The sequence below is a fragment of the Orycteropus afer genome, unplaced genomic scaffold, assembly GCF_000298275.1.
Source record: "Orycteropus afer afer isolate SDZICR_OR568_19922 unplaced genomic scaffold, OryAfe1.0 scaffold00012, whole genome shotgun sequence".
NCBI lineage: Eukaryota > Metazoa > Chordata > Mammalia > Tubulidentata > Orycteropodidae > Orycteropus > Orycteropus afer.
In genome coordinates this window covers 20,327,518-20,352,126 of record NW_006921599.1, presented here as the reverse complement: position 1 = coordinate 20,352,126, position 24,609 = coordinate 20,327,518, and the positions used below count along the sequence as shown (strand labels likewise).

Here is a 24,609-nt window from a genome sequence, read left to right as displayed (position 1 = left end):
TGAATTCTTTGACAACCTCAATCTTCTCTCCATTTATTGTGATGCTGCTCAATGGTCCAGTTATGAGGATTTTTGTTTTCTTTATATTGAGATGTAATCCATACTGCATACTATATTCTTCAACCTTCATCAGTTCAAGTCATCCTCACTTTCAGCAAGCAAAGTTGTATCGTCTGCGTATCTCAGGTTGTTAAGATTCTTTCTCCAATCCTGATGCCATCTTTTTCTTCATATAGTCCAGCTTCTTGGATTATTTGCTCAGCATATAGATTGAACAAGTATGGGGAAAGGATACAACCCTGATGCACTCCCTTCCTGATTTTAAACCATGTAGTGTCCCCTTGTTCCATTTGAACGACAGCCTCCTGGTCAAGGTACAGGTTCCTCATGAGTACAATCAAGTGTTCGGGAATTCCCATTCTTCTCAATGTTATCCATAATTTGTCATGATTCACACAATCAAATGCCTTTGCATAGTCAATAAAACACAAGTAAACATCTTTCTGGTATTCTTTGCCTTGAGCCAAGATCCATCTTACAACAGGTACGATATCCCTTGTTCCACATCCTCTTCTGAATTCAGCTTGGATATCAATTAGAATCCCAGGAATCCTTGGAATTGCCTAGGATATCAATCCTTATGTGTTCTACTTCATTTTTGACAACTTCTATTTTCCTAGATTCATACTTTTTACATTCCATGTTCTGATTATTAATGGATGCTTGCAGCTGTTCCTCTTCAATTTGAGTTGTGCCAGGTCAGCAAATGGAGGTCTTGAAAGTTTTACTTTATCCATATCATTAAGTTTGTTTCTACTCTGATGATGAAGCTCTTTCTCACTCATATTCTGAGTGCCTTCTGACCCAAGTGGCTCATCCTACTGCACTGCATTGGACAATGTTTCTGGGCTATTAAGAAAGTTGCACAGTAATGTATGCTATTCATAAGGTTTCCTCTGGCCAGTTCATTGAGAGGTGCATGGCCTGTTCCTTCTTCCTAGTTTGTCTCAGTCTGCAATCCACGCTGAAACCCCTGTACCATGTGCAACCCTGCTGGTGTTTCAAACACCAATGACACATCCTGAAGTCTCACAGCAACATGCCACCACAGTACAATAAAACAACAGACAAGTTTGTCTCCCTTAGCTATTCGAAACCTCTCCACCCTTCCTTTACCTGGATCCCCAGCTGCTTTCCTGCCACTTGGGGGTGGGGCCTGGGTCCCTTCCCCTACCTGAATCCCTGTTGCTGCTTCCTCGCTCTGTTCTGATCCCCTTGGCTTTTCTCTCCTTCCCCTGCTTTACCGCCACTTAGGGGTTGGGCCTGGGTCCCTTCCCCTTATCTGGATCCCTGCTGCTGCTTCCTCGCTCTGTCCTGCTCACCCTGGCTTTTCTCTCCTTCTGCCCACTTGCCCGCCACTTGGGGGGGGTGCAATATGCTTGACTCTTAGTAGAATCCTAAAAGTATATCTTATACTAAGTGTGGTGCAGTAAATTATCTGGTATGGCTTTTCTAGCCATAAGTCTTTGTAAATTCCGTGGTGGAATTTGCACTGAGCAAATGAGGAGCTCCTGATTATTAAAGTTATCCACCTGGGGTATTTCTGTTGAGAGTGGCACGAAACAGTGTTCTGGGAAGTTTGCTCTCTTTCAGGTGTTTAGAATTCTGATGTTGGGATTGGTAAGTTGGCCACTCTGCCAGCCTCAAAGGAGCCCTTCTAGAGGTAGATCCTTCTTTCTGACTTCTGGCTGAGGAAATATACCACTGAGAGAAATGTGCTCCTGAGAGACACACGCTGCTGAGAGACACCAAGAGGCACACATTGCTGAGAGACATGCACTGCTGGGAGAGAGACTGAAAGAGACTGTTGGCTGAGAGAGACTGAGCATTGTTCCTGAACTTGAATTGTAGCCTGGTGCTTCCCTAATAAACCCCGTAATCCGTGAGTTCTGTATGGCCATTGCAGTGAATTATCAAACCTAGCAGAAAGGTGGTGGGTGCTGCAGGAGGAATGGTTAGTGTCAGGGTTGATGAAAGGTCTGGAGAGGAGGCAGCATGTCTGGCCTCACAGGAATAGGCCTTGGGCTACTGATGGTAATTCTGTCTTCCTCTTGTAGGGTTAGAGGAGGTCATAATATGTGGCTTCACCGCCCTTTTAGCACTAAACATAACATGCATCTTTTATTCTTATGAAGATTTAATAAAATGCATTTTCAACAAATGTATTTTTCCACACTATTCCTAACATCCATGATAGAAATTTTAACTTTTTTCCTTTAAATCATTTTCCCTTTAACATGCGATTTGATATATATATATATATGCTGAAAGTACCGTGGACTGCTAAAAGAACTAACAGATCTGTCCTGGAGGAAGTGCAGCCAGAATGCTCCTTGGAAGCAAGAATGGCCAGACTTCGTCTCACCTATTTTGGTCATGTTGTAAGAAGGGACCATTCCCTGGAGAAGGATGTCATGCTTGGTAGGGTGGAGGGTCGACGAAATAGGGGGAGGCCTTCAAGGAGATGGATTGATATGGTGGCTGCGATGATGGGCTCGAGTATAGTAGGGATTGTGGGGCTGGTGCGGGATCGGGCAGTGTTTCGTTCTGCTGTGCATGGGGTCGCTATGAGTCGGAAACGACTCGACGGCACTTAACAACAACAACAACATATATATATATATATAAATGCTGGTGAAAGGATTCTAAAAACAAAACAATAAAACTTCAAGATTCAGATGAATATGAAGTGAACAGAATAAAGAGGAAGGAAAATAGCCCAGTGAAGTGCTCTATAATTAAAGACTGCAGTGTGAAGCATCTTCCAGAATCACAAGGAGGCTGGGTTGACCAATACAAATTCTCACAAAACCCTTATTCCAAGGATATTAAAGCATCAGAGTAGTTATTTCAAGAGTAGTTTCCTTCTATCGCTAAGGTTTTGTCATTCACAGTTGTTATTTTTTTTCTGTTTGCATTATTTTCTCCTGTTTTTTTTATATTAGTGGACTCTCTTCAGTACTCTTTCGATAAGTAATTTCTGTAAAGTGGTCTTAAGCTTAGTGAAAGGAAAATGAAGAAATAAAATCAATGTATGGCTGAGCATAGGACTGAAGAACAACGGACTAAGATGGAACAATGGACCAAGATATAGCAGCTCTGGGCTCCTTTACTTAACATCCTTTGTGACTCAGGGAAATGACTGAAGGCTTCTGGAACTCAGTTACCTTTTCTGTTGCATAAAGATGTGTTTGGGGAACACTGTAACTGTGGGCTCTGCCATCCAGGAGAGGATGAGAGGAACCACCAAATTGTGGTGTGAAGGTTGAGGATTTGTCAAAGTGGTGAAGGAAATGTCTAAAAGGTCTTGCAGATGGAGTGGATCTTTTATTCTTGCATATATCTGTTGTTGTTTGTTTGTATGTTTGTTTTATTTTGTTCTGTTTCCTCTGAATTGCTCTTCTCTCTGGTGTGGTATACTATGACTGGATCACTCCATGCTTATAAAGCATGTAGGAGGGGGCAGCTTTCTTTGGGGTAAACTCTCACTCTTGGAGCTCATTTACTCTATCATCTTCGGCTGCCTTTTCTGGCCAGAGGGTGATACTTAAAAGATTAGCACTATTGTGTGGTCGCTGCAATTAATTTTATGAAGATGGCTCTTGTTTTATAGATTCTTTTATTTGTTTATTCACTGAGCCACTACTGGGTGGGGTACTACCAGAGATGGATATGGCAAGGTCCTTGCCTCAAGGAGATGACAATCTATTATGGAATGCCAACTTATAGAGAATTAATAAAATATAGTGTCATGAAAATCAAAATCTGTTATTACTGTGCCACGATCTATCAACTAAACATCTGATGATTTCCAGGTATAGAATAAAATTACCATCTTCAGGTGATTTTTAGAAGCACCCCTAGAGCATTTATTCCAAGGTCAACAAATCTGGTATTACTTGAGGTGCTGAGCATTATTAGAAGGTACTGTGAATGGAGTATTAGGTACCCTAATCTTAAAAGCAATTCAAATGCTAAAGTTACCCTAGGAGGTATTTGGTTAGTCACCTCAGAGCCAATACCTGATTTTTTTTTCTTGTGTTGACTCCTTATTTCAACTTCTCTGACTCTAGTTACTATGGTTCCCTTGATCTCTGATGAGATTATTTTCAACCTAAAGAAACTGGCATGTTTTCAACTCTATCTTGGTTGAGCCTATTTCCCTTGCCACTTACCACAGATCTAACGCATCTTCTAGTTTTTATGATATATCCCTCACATTTACTGCAAATATAGCAAGACTGCCACGGCTCTTAGCATATTTGATTTTTACAAAGAATCACTCGCTTTTTCAAGTGTTGAGTAAAAGTGTTAAGTATAAGTTAACATGCCTGTGATATATTTTAAATAGTAAATTATAATCATCCCACATTGTCCAAGTACCAAAGTAATATATAAACCTTAAGCCCTTACTAGAAAGATCTGGCTAGGAAAATGTGAATAACAAAATTGAAAATGCTAAATTTCTTCATTATAAATTTATAATTAAGAATCAGATTATTATCAACCCTGTTTGCAGAACTTCTGGCATATGTTGTTATTAAGGAGGCTTTTTTACCAACCATTTCAGCAAGTATTGCCCCAAAATGAAATCAAGAGAAATAATCTTTTAAGTGTCTGAATACCCATTTGCATTTATGGATTAAATTTCAGCAATGATACTTACTTTTAGCTTTTTGATTTTTTTTTTTGCACAAAACTAATGCAAAAATCATTTGATTAAATATGTAAGTGATTTGTTTTTATACTTTGCACATGACTTTCCAACAGCACTTATTACATGTCATGTCCACAACCACGGGTCTAATATATCAGGCTATTTCTCAAATAAAAGTCATAGATTCTATTACAGATTGAATTGTATCCCCTTAAAATTTATGCTGAAGTCATAATCTCTGGTATCTGTGAAGATGACTTGTTTGGAAATAAGGTCTTTGAAGATGCTATCAGTTAACATGAGGTCCTACTGGATTAGGTGTGTCCCAATCCAATCTGAGTGCTTGTCCTAAAAAAAGAAAAGAGACACAGAAAGACAGGGAAGATGACTCTGTGATGACAAAATTATGCTACAGCTGTAGGCCAAGGAACACACAGGGCCATGAGAATCTAAGGGAGACAAGAAAGGATCTATCCCTTGGGTCTTAAGAGAGAGCACAGCCATTCCAAAACTCTTGAGTTTGGACAATTAGCTTTTAAAACTGAGACACAATACATTTCTGTTCTTATGAGCCATCCAATCAGGAGTATGTTGTTAAAGCTGCCTTTGGAAACTAACAGAAATCCTACTATGTATGCTTTCATTTAAACTGTTCCTCTCTTGTCCATATTCTATGTTCCTATTTATTATGGTATTTTTCATCAGATGACACAGTTACTTGTGTACACCATTTATCTAGCTTGATAATAAGCTAATTGAAGCTAAGCATCTTGATCCAAAGAAGATATGAAACTAATTAAACCATAAAGCTCCAGTGGTCACACGCCCTTCTTGTACACCACGATCACAGGAAAATTGGGTAGAGAAACTTGTGTCTTTTTTATTCCATTCCACCCCTAACTATCTCCCAATGAAGGGATGACATTTGAAAGTCATCCCCAAATGTAAGACATATCCTTACTGATATGTCTAAAAGTAGCCTGGACAATACAATGTTCATACCAGCAGTCCTGAACTAGAATAGGATTCAACGTGATGGAATCGAGGCGATTACACGTGTTGAAAAACTGAAAGGCTACAAAAAAAAAAAAAAAAAAAACCTGTGACAAGATGGCAAGTGTTGAAAATTCAAGGCAACATTAATTAATGTTGAGGAAGCAACAACAAGGTGCACAGACTGACAAAGAAGAGAATTGGAAAGTCTTGATCCCTTCCTGGTAGCGTGGGACTACAAAACAAAGTGTGAAAATGGTTTTCAGTGAAGCTCGTGTGACGATCCTAAGGCTGCCACATCGTCTGGACTGGTTAGTGTCAGCATGTAAATGGGGTGCTTACCTCCAGATGCTCTAAAATGTAGGGCGGATTTGTCATGCCCAGCCTCAGCATAGCTCCCTCAGGAATCACTTCAACCAGTTTCCACAGTAGTGTGGGGAGATTGGTGCCAATATCTCTGCCATAAGCCCCTGTGTCTTCACTGGTCAACCATATCTCACAAACACCCTCTGTGAATCAAAGGAGATAATTAACAAATCTGTTTCAGAGCTGTTTCCTTCATCAGACAGCTGCTCACTCTTTTTAATGCAGTATTGCTCAACACTATTATGCAGGCAGTCTGGGTATTCAATTGCAGAGAAAAAGCAGTTTATCCCATAGTGGCAGTGGGTTATTAAGTTCATTTTATGAACACCAGAGAGTTACAACAATGCTATAAATTATCAGTGTGGCCTATGGAGTAATTAACATTCACAGCCAATCAGTTCAACTGTGCTTCCTCCAAAGCACCTTGATCAACACTAAAGCTTCAGTTCCACCTCTGAGAATACCTATTTTATTGAAGTCCATAAGCCCTGGAACAGAAACAGTCTCTTCACAGAATAGGTACTATCAGCAGTTAACTCACTAATCAGCCTGTCACCAATCCAAGGAGAAATGTCAAGCACAGTTAAGGTTTAACTCATAAATTATTAATTACAAGGCACTCATTTCTCCTGCAGTATAATCTGTCTTCTTCATTCAATTAAGAATAGTATGCATTGTGCTGCTGTATTCAAAAAAGTTGGTTGTGTGTTAACTAAGTGTTTTGTGTTGGAAATCTGTTTATTGACAGCTAGTATCCTTTAGGAAAACGTATATTTGACTTTTTGTTATTATTGTTATTGCTATTATAAGGAGTTCTAAATTGAAATACTACAGCCTGCAATAACATTCTTGCAAAAATTGAGAGGAATACTTCTGGATCATCTAAAGTTATTCAAAATGAATAAAACAGAGTTAGTAAGAGCCAATCTAGGTTTTCATGGCACATACTACCTTTCAGAACCCACCCTCAATTAAAAGATTAGTTCATTTAAAAGGGCCAAATGACTCACAAGAGTAAAACAAACAATGAAATGAGTCTGTGAAATTTGCTTATGCTAACATGATCTGTTGCTTCTCAACTCAAAAAATTCAAAACACACACACACATACACTCTCTCTCACACACACACACACGGGTGCACTCTAAGACTACATCCTGAACCAAGAGTAAATGTTTCAAGAAAAAGTGTTAAAATCATTATTTTAGAATGGCTTCAACTGACCCAACAGAAAGAGTTTCAAAAATAACATGTAAAGATTCCTAGCTGAGAGTAACAACCTATGAAATACACGGCTTTATGTGAATATGGACTTCTTGTTGTTGTGTGCTGTGGAGTTGGACCAGACTCATAGTGACCTCTCCTTGGGTTTCGGAGGCAGTATCACTACGGAAGTAGATTGCCCAACCTTCCTTCCGGAATATGGACTTAAAAGTTACAAAATAAAGGATCAAAAAAATAAAGGTCTATGTCTTATTTAATTCGTTCCATAGAGCTAAGATGTCCATTCATAATTCTTTCCTTTAGAGTAAGAGATGGTTAAATGGAATTATTTACTTTGTCAAAAAGTATCCAAGTCACACAAAAACATTTTCACACTTCTTCACCTGCCTATCTTTCTGACACACGTACCCTTCCCTACATAACATGGAGAATACAAGGACAGAAATAGAATTTTAGTTACTCAGACCTCACACCAAAATCCAAGCTCATTGCCATTGAGTAGATTATGACTCATAGTGACCCCAACTGGGTTTCCAAGGCTGTACATCTTTCCCAGGAGCTCTGGTGGCATAGTGCATAAGGCATTTGACTGCTAACTAGAAGACTGGTGGTTCAAACACACCAGCCACTCCTCGGAAGGAAGACTGGGCAATCTACTTCCCTAGTGATACCACCTCGGAAACCCAAGGAGGGGTCACTATGAGTCCAAGCCGACTTGATGGCAGTGAGTTTGGTCTTTTTTTTGGTTAAGTCTTTCCCAAAACTAAGAAGTATAATAGCATAGTATTGCCCTGGTGGCACAGTGGATAAGGCACTGACTGTTACTGGTAGATCAGTTATTCAAACCCAACGTCCACACCTTGGAAGGAAGACGGTGCGATCAACTTCTATAAAGAGTTACACCTTCACCTGCTGTATGGAAACTGAATTTGCTCTGTAAACTTTGACCCAAATCACACACACACACAAAAGCTTACCCTTTCCCCCTCCACCCTACTGTGGTTTAAAAAAAAAAAAAAAAGATTTACAGCTTCAGAAACCCACTGGGGGTTGCTGAGTTGGAAACGACTCCATGGCAGTGAGTTGGTTTTTTTTGTTGTTGTTGTTGTTATTATTGCAAACAGAAGGTATCAAAACCAATGCTTTTAAAAAAAACTGAAGGTATTTTCAATACTTAAAAATCAGTATATTGTTATGAATGTATGGGTTGTTTTCTTAGTTTGTATTAAATATTTAGTTCCAGAAATCAATAAATTTTCTTTAGTTTTAATCTAATAAAAAGTTTTATCTTCCAAAGAAATTGCCTGCTATTTCCATAGGCTATACTTATATTCTTATAATTTTATAAATATTCTCTGTACATGGAATAATTCAATTTGCAAAAAAATGAGTTGCAGTTATTGGTATCTTTATTTTAAAATTACATATGCCATCCAACACTGGACTCATATAAGCTTTTTTAAAAAAAATCTTATCATAAAATCCACTCGTATGAAAAGAGATGGCAAAGTAACACCATAAACGGATTTTTAAAACACCCTGAAAGAGGTTATAAAAACAGGACATTATCCATGATTTTCCAGTTACTGGCATATGAGCAACACAATATGAATATTTTAAAATGAACAGAATAATTTTAATTTATAATTTTTCCATCCAAATGGTTCCATGTTACGCCTTATGTAGAGCGAGTGAGTTCCTGGAACAGTGCCTTGCTGTTGCTAGAGCAATACAGAAGAGGGAAAATCACTATGAATAGGAATGGAAATAACATCCACACAGACAACAGCAGCCAACTCTTAAAGCTGCAGAGGTGGGGACCAATAGCCCCCTGGTGGGCTGAGCTTAAAATTATATCATATACAGAGGAAGCAGCTGTAACACTAAATCAGCAACAAGAATAATGGCCTTGGTGTCTCCAAGATCAAGGCTACTAAAATACTCTACCTACTAGCAACCTGGTTTTAAGACACAATGAAATGAGAGAACATAGGCAAAATGTGAAATTCCTGGCCTTTAGAGAATTTTGTTTTGCCAATTCAGTCCAATTTTTTTTTTTTTCTAAGTGATATTGCTCTTAACCAATGTGAGAAAGTTCAAACTGTGTAAGGTTGTCTTTCAAGTATATATTCTCATGAGAGTTAATCTCTCAAATAAAATATAGAAAGTCATTTCATACTAAAGGTGAAGCTAAATGTGGACTCCTCATGCCTGACATCATTTTTGCCCTGGGAAGAAGTCTAGTGATTACTCATAGTGCAAGCAGTTCATGTCAGGTCAGGCTCACATATGAATTCACAAGGGAACCTGAGGGCCACAGTCTATAATCACTAATGGATATTAGGACACACACATACTTATATCTGTACACTTAATTGGCTATACTTATTGACAGAAGGCTTTGCCTAAAGAGCTTCTTCATGCCTTAAGGACTTCAGTTATGAGCAAAACTCCTTTACACATTCATTTCTTTATTCATCCATCAAATATTTATTAGGTCCTTACCTACTATGTGCCGTGCAGCTCTTAAAACCAGCTGATGACAGAAATGGAGTCACCATTAAACTACTGTGATCTAAGACTGGCTATCACCTGGAAGTAGCATGGGGATATTGTCAGACATTCTGGCAATTTCCCATACATCTCTACTGGGGGAGAAGGGTTGTTGGAGAACAGAGCCTTAGAAACCAAAATGAAGCGCCAGCTGAGCTGGCTTGAAGTGACTATGACATCAGCCTCAATGTGATAGCCTCAAAATTGCACTGTAACTTGGACTTTGATTAATACTTGTCAGAAAAATAAACACATGAAAATGAAAAAAAAGAAACAAGCAGGAAGAATTGAGATAAAAGAAGTACATGCCCACTAAAAACTCCCATGTTTGTAAAAATAAATACATGCAAAGAAGAAGAGTAGGGAGATAGGATAGATGGAGACAGAGATGAGCATTTTCAAGCATTCAAGGAGAAATTTTACTTTTTCATCAAACTGCTTATCTATTTGACTTTTGTTCATTTTCCTAAAATCGTTGGGTCTACCTGACATTTGTAATGGACATTTTTAGGTTCATCAGATCATCTATTATTCTTTTGATGTGTTAATTTTGGTCAAAGGAAAAGTAAGTACTAGGAGGAATGAAATGCACTGTACTAGATAAAACCTTTTTTAAAAGTTAGTTATTAGAATCCATTATCATTTTGCCCAAGTAATTGCAAATCAGCCTACAGTTGAAACTACAAGCTATTTTTCCATTCACAGAGATCAGCCTCAACAGCTGAACTCTGATCTCTGCTCTATAGCAATTTGAGATGACAGAGAATGGAAAAAGTAGAAGACATAAAAGGTTAAAAAAAAAAAGAGATAATATCATCAACACAATAGTCTCACAACAATAAAAAATCTTTTTTAAAAAAAATTCAAACTTTGCCAAAACTCAGTTTCAAAGGATTATGACTCACTACAACTTTTCCTGTATATGAGCTTTATTGTAGTAGATTAAAATAACAGTGAAGATTGGCTTCATCTGGATAAAGGAGTGATATTTCTCCAGTAGCTCTTGCTTTATCATTGGGAAAAATTTCCACCATAATAAGTTGTTTCAAGTATTCCATTATGAATAGAGCCTCTAAGAATAAGGCTTAACAAAATATGAGAACTTTAAAACAATGATGAGTTTAAAGGGCACTAGAGAGCAGGTAGAATCCCCAGGTGGTACAAATGCTCAGCCAGGAACTGAAAGGTTGGAGGTTAACGCACTCAGATGCTAAGAGTCCGGAAGTCTGAGTTCACTCAGAGGTGTGTGGAAGAAAGGCCTATCCACCTACTTTTGGAAAATCAGCCACTGAAAGTCTTTTGGAGCACACTTCTACTCTGATGCACATGAGGTTGCTATGAATCGGTAGCAGACTCAAAGGCAACAGATTAGCTTAGGTTAGAGAGCAGGTATATCTACAGCAGCTTAAAATAATTTTAAAAAAAATCACCTTAAAATCTGCTAACTCTTTCTTCCTCAGGAATGTCCTCTTACCCTTTTCCTCCTGTCTTTTCTATTCTATTTGTCTTTGCCTATTCTTTCCTCTGCTCAATCCCACCCACTATTCTTTGCCCACTATTCCATTCCAGCTTTTATTCTCCATTTTCTTCAATGGCCAAAAAAGGAAAACAAACATACATTACTTTTTGTATTTATTTAATGTGCTTTAAATTTCATGCTCTTTTAACAGTAGTACATAAGTAAAAGGAGTAATTCTACAAAAAAGAAAGGAAAACAGAAATGAAGTCCAATTGTTTGAGACCCTCATTCTAATATTAGGATTCTCACTGCTATCATCAATTAAAATTGCTCAAAGTAAAAAAAAAAAAAAAGCTTTGAAATGTGATATTTATAAGCAATAATCTTACTAAAAACCCTAAATCAAATATTTCATAGAATTAGTGACTTACATTTAAGTAACATATTAACCATATTAGCTTCTTTCCTAAAACTCTATCAATATTTACTATACCCTCTAAAACTGTAACTCCAAAGAAGTTCTACTGATTCCAACAGCATCAGATGTTATGCCTCCTTGTATTCTTAGATAATGTTATTAAATGCCTACTGCAGCAACGTATGCAGAGCTAGGGACAGGGGGCAAAAATCTTATTTTAAACTACTCAAACTAAATAATTTTGCACTATCATGTAAAAATAATTAATTCATCTGCATGAATTAATGTACATGCTGTTGTCAAATTGATCCCATATAGATAATAGTTTAAAAGAGCATAATGCTCAAGGCAGACTGTTTATTACTACTTAAGTTAAACCATCATTTGGTTATAAGAAGACTTCAGGGGTATTTTTGGTATAAGGTTTAAGGATTATCTCAGGCAATAGTTTTAGAAATTCATCCAACCTTCATGGTTCCGGGAAGTCTAGAGTCTATGAGAATTTGAAATTGTGATTTGCATTCCCTGCCCACCTTTTGATCAAGATTCTTCTATGGAAAATGGATCAAAATGTTCAGTAATGGTAGCTGGGCACTATCCACTTCTTCTGGTCTCATAACAAAGGAGGCAGTTGTTTATGGAGGAAATTAGTCACATATTCCTTATCTTCTTTCAATCCTTGGCATTCCTTTTCCCTCTGTTGCTCCAGGTGAATGGAGACCAACTGTTCTGCCTTGGATGACTGCTTGCAAACTTGTAGGGCCCTAAGCATTATGCGATGGTCCCTGGTGGTCTAGTGGTTAGGATTCGGCTCTCTCACCACGGTGGCCGGGGTTCAGTTCCCGGTTAGGGAAGCCTTTCTTGGGAGTTCTGGTAGCATAGTGCCTAAGGCACTTGACTGCTAACCAGAAGGCTGGCGGTTCAAACCCACCAGCCACTCCTCGGAAGGAAGATGGGGCAATCTACTTCCGTAGTGATACTGCCTCGGAAACCCAAGGAGGGGTCGCTATGAGTCGGGGCCGACTCGATGGCACATAACAACAACAACAACAAATGCTTCTTCTTCTTGTTGTTATGTGCCATCAAGTCGGACCCGACTCATAGCGACCCCTCCTTGGGTTTCCGAGGCAGTATCACTACGGAAGTAGATTGCCCCATCTTCCTTCCGAGGAGTGGCTGGTGGGTTTGAACCGCCAGTCTCTGGTTAGCAGTCAAGTGCCTTAGCCACTATGCTACCAGAGCTCCTAGAAGAAGCATTATGCAACCAAAATTGGAGACAGAACAGAAGCACTAAACATGTTATTAGGCCAATTAACTGGAATGTCCCATAAAAACATACCCCTAATTTTCCAAACCAAGAAACCGGATTCCATGAGATTTTTGGTTGCACATAAGCAGCCTCAGCAGCTTTTGTTGTTGTTGTTATGTGCCATTGAGTCAGACCCAACTCATAGTGACCCCTCCTTGGGTTTCCGAGGGGGTTACACTACGAAAGTAGAGTGCCCAACCTTCCTTCTGGGGAGTAACTGGTAGGTTCAAACTGCCAGCCTTCCAGTAAGCAGTCAAGTGCCTTAGGCACTACACTACCAGAGCTCCTTTTTTGGTGACAGTTATAAATATATTGATCACATAACTTTTAGCAATTCAACTTGGGGTTTCTAAAAAAATAGAGAGAGAGGAAATTCTTACATCCAGAATTTCTTTTTACATGAGCATATTTTGGGGACTGACCTTAGATATTGCATACATCAATTACTTGGTGTTCCCAAGCATGGGAAAAATGTTAATAGCAGTTGTCATGAAATGTTATACCTGTTCTGTAAACATGCCAAAATTAAATAGCCAAATGAAAGTTGTATAACTATTAAAAGTTTCTGTTCACTGAGCAAAACCTCCTGTTGGCCAAATTGCCTGAGCAACTTTTTGGTCATTTTAATGAGGCATTTTGAAATATGTAAAACCAAACCAAACTCACTGCTATCAAGTCAATTCTGACTCACAGTGACCCTCTTTGGGTTTCTGAGGTGGTAAATCTTTTATAGGAGTAGATTGCCCAGTCTTCCTTCTGCAGAGTAGCTGGTGGATTTGACAACCTTCTAGTTAGCAGTCAAATACCTTAGGCACTATGCCACCAGAACTCCTTGTTGAAATGTATATTCATATTAATTTATCTTTTATCAGACATTTGCTTTATAGAATAGTTGAAAAATATCCAACACCTGATATTCTCTTTTAATGGTCACCGTACATATTAGTTTGATTTTTATGGGCTCTTTTCTTAAAAAATAATCTTAGAAAATTTAGAAGTAAATATAACCTTATGTTTTAGCATTGGCAAGGTCATGAAATTTTTTCAGTGGAGATATTTCTAAATAATAAAATATACAGGTAGCCATGTGCCTATTTCCCTGTTCATTTAACCAGAAATTAGACAATGTAACTCTTTTGGTCACTGCCAATGCCATTCATCATTGAATACTCAAGGGTCATATGTTAATGTTAGGTTTATAGAAAAGGGGAAAGAATGGTACAATGAACACCTGTACTTCTTTCACCTAGATGTGTCATTAACATTTTGCCACATTTGCACGCACTCTCAGTCCACATCCACAAACACATGTATATATATTTTTTTCTTAACTATGAGAATAAGTTGCAGATATCATGACACTTCACAATGTATCTTCAGCATATATCCTCTAAAATTAAGAACACTCCCTTCATAATTACATTACATAATCACTTCACTCAGAGAAACCTAACAATGATACAATATCTAGTCCAAATTTAAAATTTCCCAATTGTTCTTTTTATAGCATTTATTTTCTTTTTTAAAATCTAAACATCAAATCACAAAGCAACATTACATTTGGTTAACATGTCTCTTTAGGTTTCCTTCACCTTGAATAGTCTTTTTGGTTTTCATTTTGACAGTGTGACTTTTAGAGTCCAGGCCAGCTGCTTTACATGATGTTCTTCAATTTGCATTTGACCGTCTCCTTATAATTAGATTCAGGTTAAACATTTTTGGCAAGAATATTTCAGAACATCCTACTTAGTGAATCATCAGGAGGCAAATGATATCAGTTTTTTCCATTACTGGTGATAATAATGTTTGGTCACTTGGCTAAGATGATTGTCAACTGTAAGGGCAAATTTTGCCTTTGTTATTAATATGTAGTCTGTAGGGGGATATTGTCTTTGTCTGTCTCTCTCTTTTTTAATGTTATTTATTTTTGTTGTTGTTGTTGAGAATATACATAGCAAAACGAACACCAATTCAACAATATCCACATGTAAAATTCAGTGATCACATTGAGTTGTACAGCTCTTCTCACCTCCTTGTGAGTGTTCCTCTTCCACTGTCTGTGTCTCATTCTCTTTTTCAATAGTAATATTTTATTGTGTTTTTTTGTGAAGGTTTACATAGTAGGTTAGGTTCCCATTCAAAAATTCCAATGTTCAGTGACATTGTTACATTCTTCATAATGTGTAAACATTCTCATTCTTTCTGTTTCGGTTGTTCCCTTTCCATTAATCTAGTTTTTCTGTGTCTTTGTATGACAGATTTTCACATTTTTCTTTGTATGGTCAACACTAAAGAACTGTAGGAGTATATATGAGGAGATAAACAACTGTTTTGAGTGGGTGTCTAAATGGAGTCATCTGTCTGTTTGAATTCAGCTTTCTTTATCAAAAAAAAGGTAATTTGCTTGAATTTCACAAACGTGTAAACATAGTTTTAGTACATGAATATTAAATTCAATTCATTTCAGACAATATTTGAGGATCATTCACAAATTAGATACCAAATAAAGCCAAACCAAATTAAGGTCGATTCTGACTCATTGCGACCCCCATTGGGTTTCTGAGGCAGTTAATGTTTATGCAAGTTGTCCCATTCTCCTTCTGCAGAGCAGCTGATAGTGCTTGAAGAGCGGCTGATAGTGTTTGAAGAGCCAGTCTTCTGGTTAGCAGTTAAATGCCTTAGGTACTGTGTCCATTGCTTATTAGTAGGATGGCCTAGGGCATGTTTTTGAGCCTTTTGAGATTTGCTTTCCTTATCTTTAAAATGACTAATATATCATTATTGTGAGGATAAAAATGGAGATGTTTGGAAACCACCTAGCATAGTGCTTAGCACATAAGAGAGACTCAATAGAAAGTAGCTTGCACATGCACATGCACAGGCATGTCATGGTGAGGGGTGAAGTGGAATATCAGACAAAGCCCTTCTGCTTGTGCCTACCTATCTAATCTCAGTTCTATCTGCCAACTGGACAACATGTCACTCTAGCCAGACTGAATTAGACTTACTTGGGCAAGTCACTGTAAGTCACTTCAGCTCAGCCCTCTCTGCTTTGGCATATACCGTTCCCTATGAAGGAAGGTTGGGCAATCCTACTTCCGTAGTGATACTGCCTCGGAAACCCAAGGAGGGGTCGCTATGAGTCGGGGCCGACTCGACGGCACATAACAACAACAACAACATGCCTAAAATGCCTTTCACCTCTGAGGAAACTTCCTTGACTATCCAGACTAATTTAGATGTTCCTCCTCTGTGACCCCAAACCATCTTGTACATAATTTTGTATCACACGCTGTTACCATTATTGGTTTACTTCTTTGTCTCTTCTGATAGGATATAAGCATCCTGGGAGCTCTGGTAGCATAATGGCTAAGGCACTTGACTGCTCACCAGAAGGCTGGCGGTTCAAACCCACCAGCCACTCCTCAGAAGGAAGATGGGGCAATCTACTTCTGTAGTGATACTGCCTCGGAAACCCAAGGAGGGGTTGCTATGAGTCAGGTCTGACTCGACAGCACATAACAACAACAACAACACAGGACAGAGAAGCAAAAATCTTACTATTCTATGCCAGGACCTGTTATGCTTTTTAGCATATACTAATGTAAGCACTCAATAACTTTTGATTCTGTCAATCAATGTTTTTAATGAGATTAATTTTAAGGAGCTCTGGTAGCATAGTGCCTAAGGCACTTGACTGCTAACCAGAAGGCTGGCAGTTCAAACCCAGAAGCCACTCCTTGGAAGGAAGGTTGGGCAATCTACTTCCGTAGTGATACTGCCTCGGAAACCCAAGGAGGGGTCGCTATGAGTCGGGTCCCACTCAGTGGCACATAACAACAACAACAACAATTTTAGTTAAAATGTTGTGCACAGATCAATTAAGTTTAATTTAGATAATGTTTGACAAGCATCTTACTCACACATATAAATATCACACTCACACACACACAACAAAGAAAGCACATTGGAGTGCACTGTATTAGGCAATGTGTTGTTGTTGTTGTTGTTGTTATGTGCCGTCGAGTCGGCCCCGACTCATAGGCAACAAAAAAATACCAAAATGATTATTCCTGCTCCCTAGATGAGCTGGTTATCTGGGTCTTTATACAACAGCTGTAATATACTTTGGACAATAGGGAAAGGCTGTTTGGATATTGCCAAGTTTGCAGTGCAGTACCTTTTGTAAGATCCACTGTCCTTCTTAAGTGCTGATGATTGCTGGATAGCACAGCAAGTGAGTACAAATCATCCTTTTACTCAGAGTATGAGTTACTTTTTCACTTAGGGGGGAATAAAGCGGGGGAAGCTCTGGTGGCCTAGTGCCTAAGTCATTTGACTGCTAAACAGAAGGCTGGTAATTCAAACCCACCAGTCACTCCTCAGAAGGAAGGTTGGGCAATCTATTTCTATAGAGATACTGCCTCAGAAACCCAAGGAGGGGTTGCTATGAGTTGAATCGACTTGACGGCAGTGAGTTTGGAATTTTTTGTTTGTTTCACTTAGAGGTAAGTTTAGACATACCAAAAAGTTAATTCCCTATAAAAGAATTAAACTTTAAAGTTATTATTCTTATTTTTCACTTATGGTATGATCTCACTGATATGAAATATCTAGAATAGGCAAATGTATAGAGACAAAAGCTTAATATAGTTACCAAGTGCTAAAGGGGCAAGGAGGCCGCATCTTCTGACCTCCTCTAATCCCACAAGAGGAAGACAGAATCACCATCAGTAGCCCAAGACCTATTCCTTTAAGGCCAGACATGCTGCCTCCCTCCAGCCCTTCCACCAACCCTGACACCAACTGTTCCTCCCACAGCACTCACCACATTTCTGCTGGGTTTGATAATTCACTGCAGTGGCCACACAGAACTCACAGATTATGGGGTTTATTAGGGAAACACCAGGCTACAAGCATCAGGAAAAATGCTCAGTCTCTCTCAGCCCTCCGTCTCTCAGACAACAGTCTCTCACAGTCTCTCTCCCAGCTGTGCATGTCTCTTGGTGTCTCTCTCAGCAATGCAGGTCTCTTGCATCTCTTTCTCAGCAGCCTGTGTCTCTCAGGAGTGTGCTTCTTTCCGCAGCACATCCTTCTCAGCCAGCAGTCAGGGAGACCTCTGCCTCTAGGAGGTCTCCTTTTGAGCCTGGCAGAGTGGCCAAAATAGCCACTCATAACATCAGAATTCTAAGCACCTGAAAGACAGTGAACTTCCCAGAACATTGCTTTGTGCCACTCCCAACAGAACTACCCCAGGTGGATAACTTTTACAATCAGGAGCTCCTCAGTTGCTCACAGCAAATTCCACCATGGAGTTTATAAAGACTTATGGCTAGAAAAGCCATAGCAGGTAATTTACTACACTGCACCAAGGGATCTGGGGAGGGGTGGGAATGGGAAGTTATTGCTTACAGGGTACTGAGTTTTGGCTTAGGGTGATAGAAAACTTTTGGCAAGAAAGAGTGATGGCTGTATAACAGTGAATATAATTAATATAGTTACATGTACAATGAATGGATTGTACACTTAAAACTGGTTATAATGGCAAATTTTGGTATATATATTTTGTCACAACAAAATACAAAGTGGGAGCATTATCAAAGCTTACTGACATGTATGATTACACTGATACCCAGGAAAAAAATAATAATGTTGGCACAAATTGATAATGCTGTTGCTAAACAAAAATAACCTGCTTAATTTGTTCCTTTTGAAAGGTCATAATCAGAGAGAATACTGTTTGTTTCCACACTCCTACAAGAATTTGGAAATGATGGAAAGTTCAAAAAAACAAACTAAACACCATAAAAGGATGATACACTCTTTCTGAAAACAAAACATCTGACTCTCCAGTCTCTAAAAATCTGCAATAAGCTTCAATGAAGCAGATTAAGTTTATCCTCTTAATACCGCAGTGTGTTTTGTTCCATATATGGGCTTTTTTTAATACCCCCAGAGACAATACAGATGGCAGTATCTTTGAACAGGGCCTCTGGTGTTTCAGCAGGATGTGGGAAGAGATGTTATTTTGCCTTTAAAAATGAATATAGGTTCCACTTCCTATTGCAATACAAACATTACAGGTACAAAAAAGTAAGAAGGGGTAGGAAGGTGTCATACAATAGCTGTATGCCTGCAATGCACTGCCTTGTTCTCAGGAGAGATGAACATCAGCCAATCATGGTGATAGACAGAAATTTATCTGGATTTCAAGACTAATTGGAAGAGCTATAGTTTAGACAATAAATGAAAATAAAGAAACAAAGGATTTATATGATTTGGGTGATAGATCTTCTCAATTAAAAATGAAGAATAAACCAGGCTTACTGGGAAGATGAGGCAATCTACTTCCATAGTGATACTGCCTTGGAAACCCAAAGAGGGGTTGCTATGAGTCAGGTCTGACTCAATGGCACATAACAACAACAACACTGGGCTCACAGACCCTGGTAATACTCTCAAGACTATGGCCCCTAGTTGCCCGTCAGGTCTGAAATTGAACTCAGTATTTGCACAGGGAGATAGTTCAAACAGCAGCAATGCATAGGAAAGAAGGGCACATGGAAGAAGTAACCAGGAAGAAAGTAGGAAGAAAGCTGTTACATTGTGGGGATTTGCAGTCAATGTCATGAAACAAAATGTTTATGAACTGCTGTATGAAAAATGAATTTGCCCTGTAAACTTTCACACAAATCACAAGAAAAGAAAAGAATGAAGAATAAATAGAATTTAAATTTTAAAGACACAGAATATTCTCATGAATGATAATTTTTGGTCCTAAAGATCTTTCCCAAAAGTGACATCTACCAAAAGTACAATGAAAAAAATGAAAACAAAACAAACAAACAAACAAAAGCAGTCAAAAAGGACCTGAAATTCTATACCTACAATTAGGGAAGTCTGGTTTTTAGTATGAAACTTTTAAAGTAATATTCCTATTTAAATAGCAAAAGTACTTTTATTATATTCTTGTATATTCAGTTTGAAGATGCATCAGGTGTTTAGTTCAGGTGTCCTACTACAAATAAAGGACCATTCATATACTCATCATTCTTCTAGCAAGTATTTGGTGACTACTCATTATGTGCCAGATACTGTTCTAAATTTTAGAGACAAAGTCTCTACTCTCATAAGACGTAGTTTAGTGGGAGAGACAACAAAGAGACAGAAAACATATTTTCAAGTAAAAATAAGTGCTAATAAAAATTATAAAAGTAGGATTTTTAAAAAAATGAGTGATGAAGTTGTTGAGAAAGGGACATTGCTCTATCTGATAAGGAACAGGAGAAAAGACTCAAAACAACACCCTGGCGCCTGAATGAATCAAGGTTGTAAGCTATGTGGATTAGCTATCTGAAGGGAAAGCACTCCAAGAAGAGGGGACATCGGTTTAAAGATCTAGCATTGTGCATGTTTGCAGCTTCCAAGAAACAGGAAAGACGTCAGTGTGGCTGGACTGAAGTGAATAAAGGATTCATGGTTTATAAAAAAGGCAAAATGGGAGCCAATGGTAACTGAAGTTATTTTAAGAGGCTCAAGCTTACAGGGCAGGATTATGGAAGGAACTATTACCTATTCATCTATGCAGTGTATGTCCAAATTTATATCATACTGACTAATGACAGATCTAAGGAACCCTGGGATCACAGTAGTTAAGCACAGCTTGGCTGCGAACCAAAAGGTTATAGTTTGAGTCCACCTGGTCCATGGGCAAAAATGTTGTAGTCTACTTCTATAAAGATCACAGCCTTAGAAACCCCATGAGGCAGTACTACTCTATTCTATGGGGTCACTGAGTTAAAATGGACTCATAGTAGCAGATAGTGACAGCTCTAAATAAATCCTTGTTTTAATGCACTCATATATGAATGAATAATGAATGTGGTTGAAGAATTCTTAAATCACTAAATTTGGTTTATAGGTAAGGAAGAAGGAAGGAAAAATGACAAGTGAAAAGGTCACTGCCCAGTCTTTCTAAAATGAGATTAGTTTTTCACTCTTTTTTTTTTTTTTTTGAGAAGGAACATATTATACTGATCCAAAAGAGTGGAACAAGATCCACAAATTTAAATAGAAACAAATAAAAGGGATTCCCAACCAGTAATACACTGAAGCTTTCTAGCTGGGAGCATCTAGGAGCAATGAAAATGAAAGAAATGGTGCTTGTTTTCTCATTTTCCTTCTTCCTTTTTTTCCCCCCCAACCAACAGAGCCTAAGTACACTGGGCCTCAGTTTCTCATTTAGCATCATTTATGTTGACATCAAGAGCAAAGCTAGTACTTCCCACAAAGCCAGTGTCTCCACAGAGGTTAAGCCATTCCATAGCCTCAGAAGAAAGGGCAAGTAAGAACAAATAAAAAATATCCCTCTCTTATGAGGCAGGGCTTTCATTAAAGGAAGAGCTCATTAACTCTCAAGAACCTACTACCTACACACTAAGAAACTATACTGATAATTATAGGAATTCAGCTCAGTTTTACTCATTTTTAAAATTTTCATTGTGATTTGGGTGAAAGTTTACAGAGCAAATTCATTTTCCATACAACAGTTTATACACATTTTGTTTCATGCTGTCGATTGCAATCTCCATAATGTAACAGCTCTCTTCCCATTTCCTCCCTGTAGTTACCTTTTCCCTGTGTCCTTTTCCTATGCATCCTTGTTCTGTGAAAACTCAGTTTTACTCATTTTAACTGTCTACTGACCAAAATGTGCTTAGTAAAAATAGTCTTGTAAATATAACTTTAACATAACAGATATCAGGATACAGTTATACTTTCTGGTGAACAAAAAGTGGATTTTAAAAAAATGGGTGCATTATTTCTACATAAATGAAAGGGAAAAGTCCTTCTATACTACAAAAAAAATACTTAAAAGTTTGAAAGTTTTATAAAGCTGCTGGTGGTTGTTCCTTGATTAGGAAAATCTGAGATATCTAAGATGCCAAGTATTTAATAATCAGCTACTTTTGCAATTTAAAATTTCTAAGAACAATGCACAATACTTCCAGGTGATATTAATAAAAGGTAATTTTGCTATGTATTAGAATAGCATATATATCAATAACCAACTCTATAACTTAATTCACTAAAGCTACGTTAATCAAAATTACATCTATCGACATCTGCTTCCATGGATAAATGTATAATGTTGTTGTTGTTGTTATGTGCTGTAGAGTTGGACCTAACTCATAGCGACCCCTCCTTGGGTCTCCGAGGCAGTATCACTACAGAAGTAGATTGCCCCATCTTCCTTCCCAGGAGTGGCTGGTGGGTTTGAACTGCCAGCCTTCTGGTTAGCAGCCAAGTGCCTTAGGCACTATGTTACCAGAGCTCATATATATATGTAAATACATATATATACATATGTATGTATAAAAATATATATATACACTTTTTTTTTTCCTCCCAACCTGTCTAGAAATTCCTCAAACCCCCCATCCCTGGTAACCAATAAGGAAAGTTTCTTTCTATCTATAAACCTTTCCTTGATTTTTTACAATAGTGGACAAATACATTATTTGTACTTCTGTGATTGACTTATTTCACTCAGCATAATCTCCTCCAAGTTTATCCACATTATGCAATGTTTTGCAGGACTTTGTTTTCTTTATGTTGAGGTATAATCCATACTGAAGACTATAATCTTTGATCTTCATCAGTAAGTACTTCAAGTCTTCTTTGCTCTCCGAAAGCAAAGTTGTGTCATATGGCTATCACAGACCATGAATGAGTCTTCCTCCAATCCTGATGCCACACACATGCTTCTTCACACAATCCAGCTTCTCAGACTATTTACTCAGTTACAGATTGAATAAGTATAGTGTAAGTATACAACCCTGATGCACATCTTTCCTGATTTTAAACCATGCAGGTCTCCTTATTCTGTTCAAATTACTGCTTCTTAGTCTATGTATAGATTCCCCATAAGTGCAATTAAGTGCTCTGGAATTCCCATTCTTCAAAATATTATCCATAATTTGGTATGATTCACACAGTCAAATGCCTCTGCATAGTCAATAAAACACAGATAAACATCTTTCTGGTATTGTTTACTTTCACCCCAGATACATTTGACATCAGCAATGATATCCCTCTTTCCACACCCTCTTTTGAATCCAGCTTGAATTACTGGCAGTGCCCTGTGAACTTATTGCTGCAATAACTTTTGAATTATCTTCAGCAAAATTTTACTTGCATGTGACACTAATGATATTGCTTAATAATTTCTGCATCCTGTTGGAGCATTATTTAGACTTCCTAAAATAATGCTAATTTTGTCCCAAATTTGGTGAAAACCATAAACCCAGAAACTCAACCAATACCTACTAGAAATAAACATAAAGAATACCACAAGTCCTATTATTAAAAATTGTTTTAAAAAATAGTAATAAAGAGGTAAGATGGAGGAATAGGCAGACAAGCGACACAGACCCTCTTCAACAAAGAAAAGAAAAACCAATTGACAGAGATACAGAAGATAATCCCAGAGCCCTGAGCTTTGAAAGGAACTACAAAGAAGTGGATTAGGCACCAACTAGTGGAAAAACCTGAACAAAAACAGTGAATACAGAGATGGTCAGACTGTCAGCTCCTCTGATGGGACCAACAGCCTGAATATTTCGAAATGAGAATTAACCTAAAGATCAGCCCTGGTCACCATGGGCTGCAGGGATGACTGTGCTGGTGGCCAATGACTAGGAAGGGAAACAGCAAGGAGGGAGACAACCTGAGCTGTTGACTTCCACTGTCTGGAGGGCACAGCCATTTTGATTGTTTACAAGTGGTGGCCATTTTGTATATTTAAAGTGATGGAGGGCACAGCCATTTTGAATCTTTACAAGTGGCAACCATTTTGGATTTTAAAGTTATAGGATTCTCATTTGGAGTCCAGGGACCTAAGAATAGGCTCTGTTTGTCAAGGTCAGCAGGGACATATGAGAGACTGACAACAGGAAAGAAGACAGGTAGTGAATGTATAAGTGCTGTCAACTAGTGAATAGAGGAGCACAGCACAGTACACCGCTTATGGAGATAACATACAAAGAAAACAATATTTGTGGGCAAGTCACTTCCACATACAATCACCAATTAAATATAAACACAAAAAGGTCACAATGCTTCAGAGACAACAGAGCATCACAGTCCACACAAAGAAGCAAGATAAAGCAGGACAAACAAGGGACCAGGATATAGATCCAAAACACATCCCCAAGGAAGACACAACATTGGAACCTCCTGATAAGGAATTCAAAAGAATTATATTTAGGTATCTTCAAAGGATTGAGAGACAGACCAAAGAAAACACAGAAAAAAACCTAGAAGAATTTCAGAAGAAAATACAAGAACAAAATGACAGAATAAATGAAAATTGGAAATGATTCAAATTCTACAGATAGAAATCCAGAAGATTAATACTAAATTGTCAGAAATAGATAACACATTGAAAGGGCAAAGGAGTAGAACTCATGCAATGGCAGACACAATTAATGAGATTGAAGACAAATACCTGAATACTTCTTTGGAAAGGGATCAATCAGAAAAAGATCAAAACAAAATGAAGAAAGCCTA

General features: G+C 38.1%; 1 protein-coding gene across 1 annotated transcript in view; it reads right to left on the bottom strand.

Annotated features, from left to right (window-relative positions):
- Window positions 1-24,609, bottom strand: part of CDKAL1 (CDK5 regulatory subunit associated protein 1 like 1) — a 1,058,601-nt gene that overhangs the window by 404,140 nt on the left and 629,852 nt on the right. Inside the window, exon 8 of the mRNA XM_007952396.2 lies at window positions 6,053-6,219. Within this exon, the coding sequence (XP_007950587.2) occupies window positions 6,053-6,219 (167 nt within the window). The remainder of the gene's footprint in view (window positions 1-6,052; window positions 6,220-24,609) is intronic.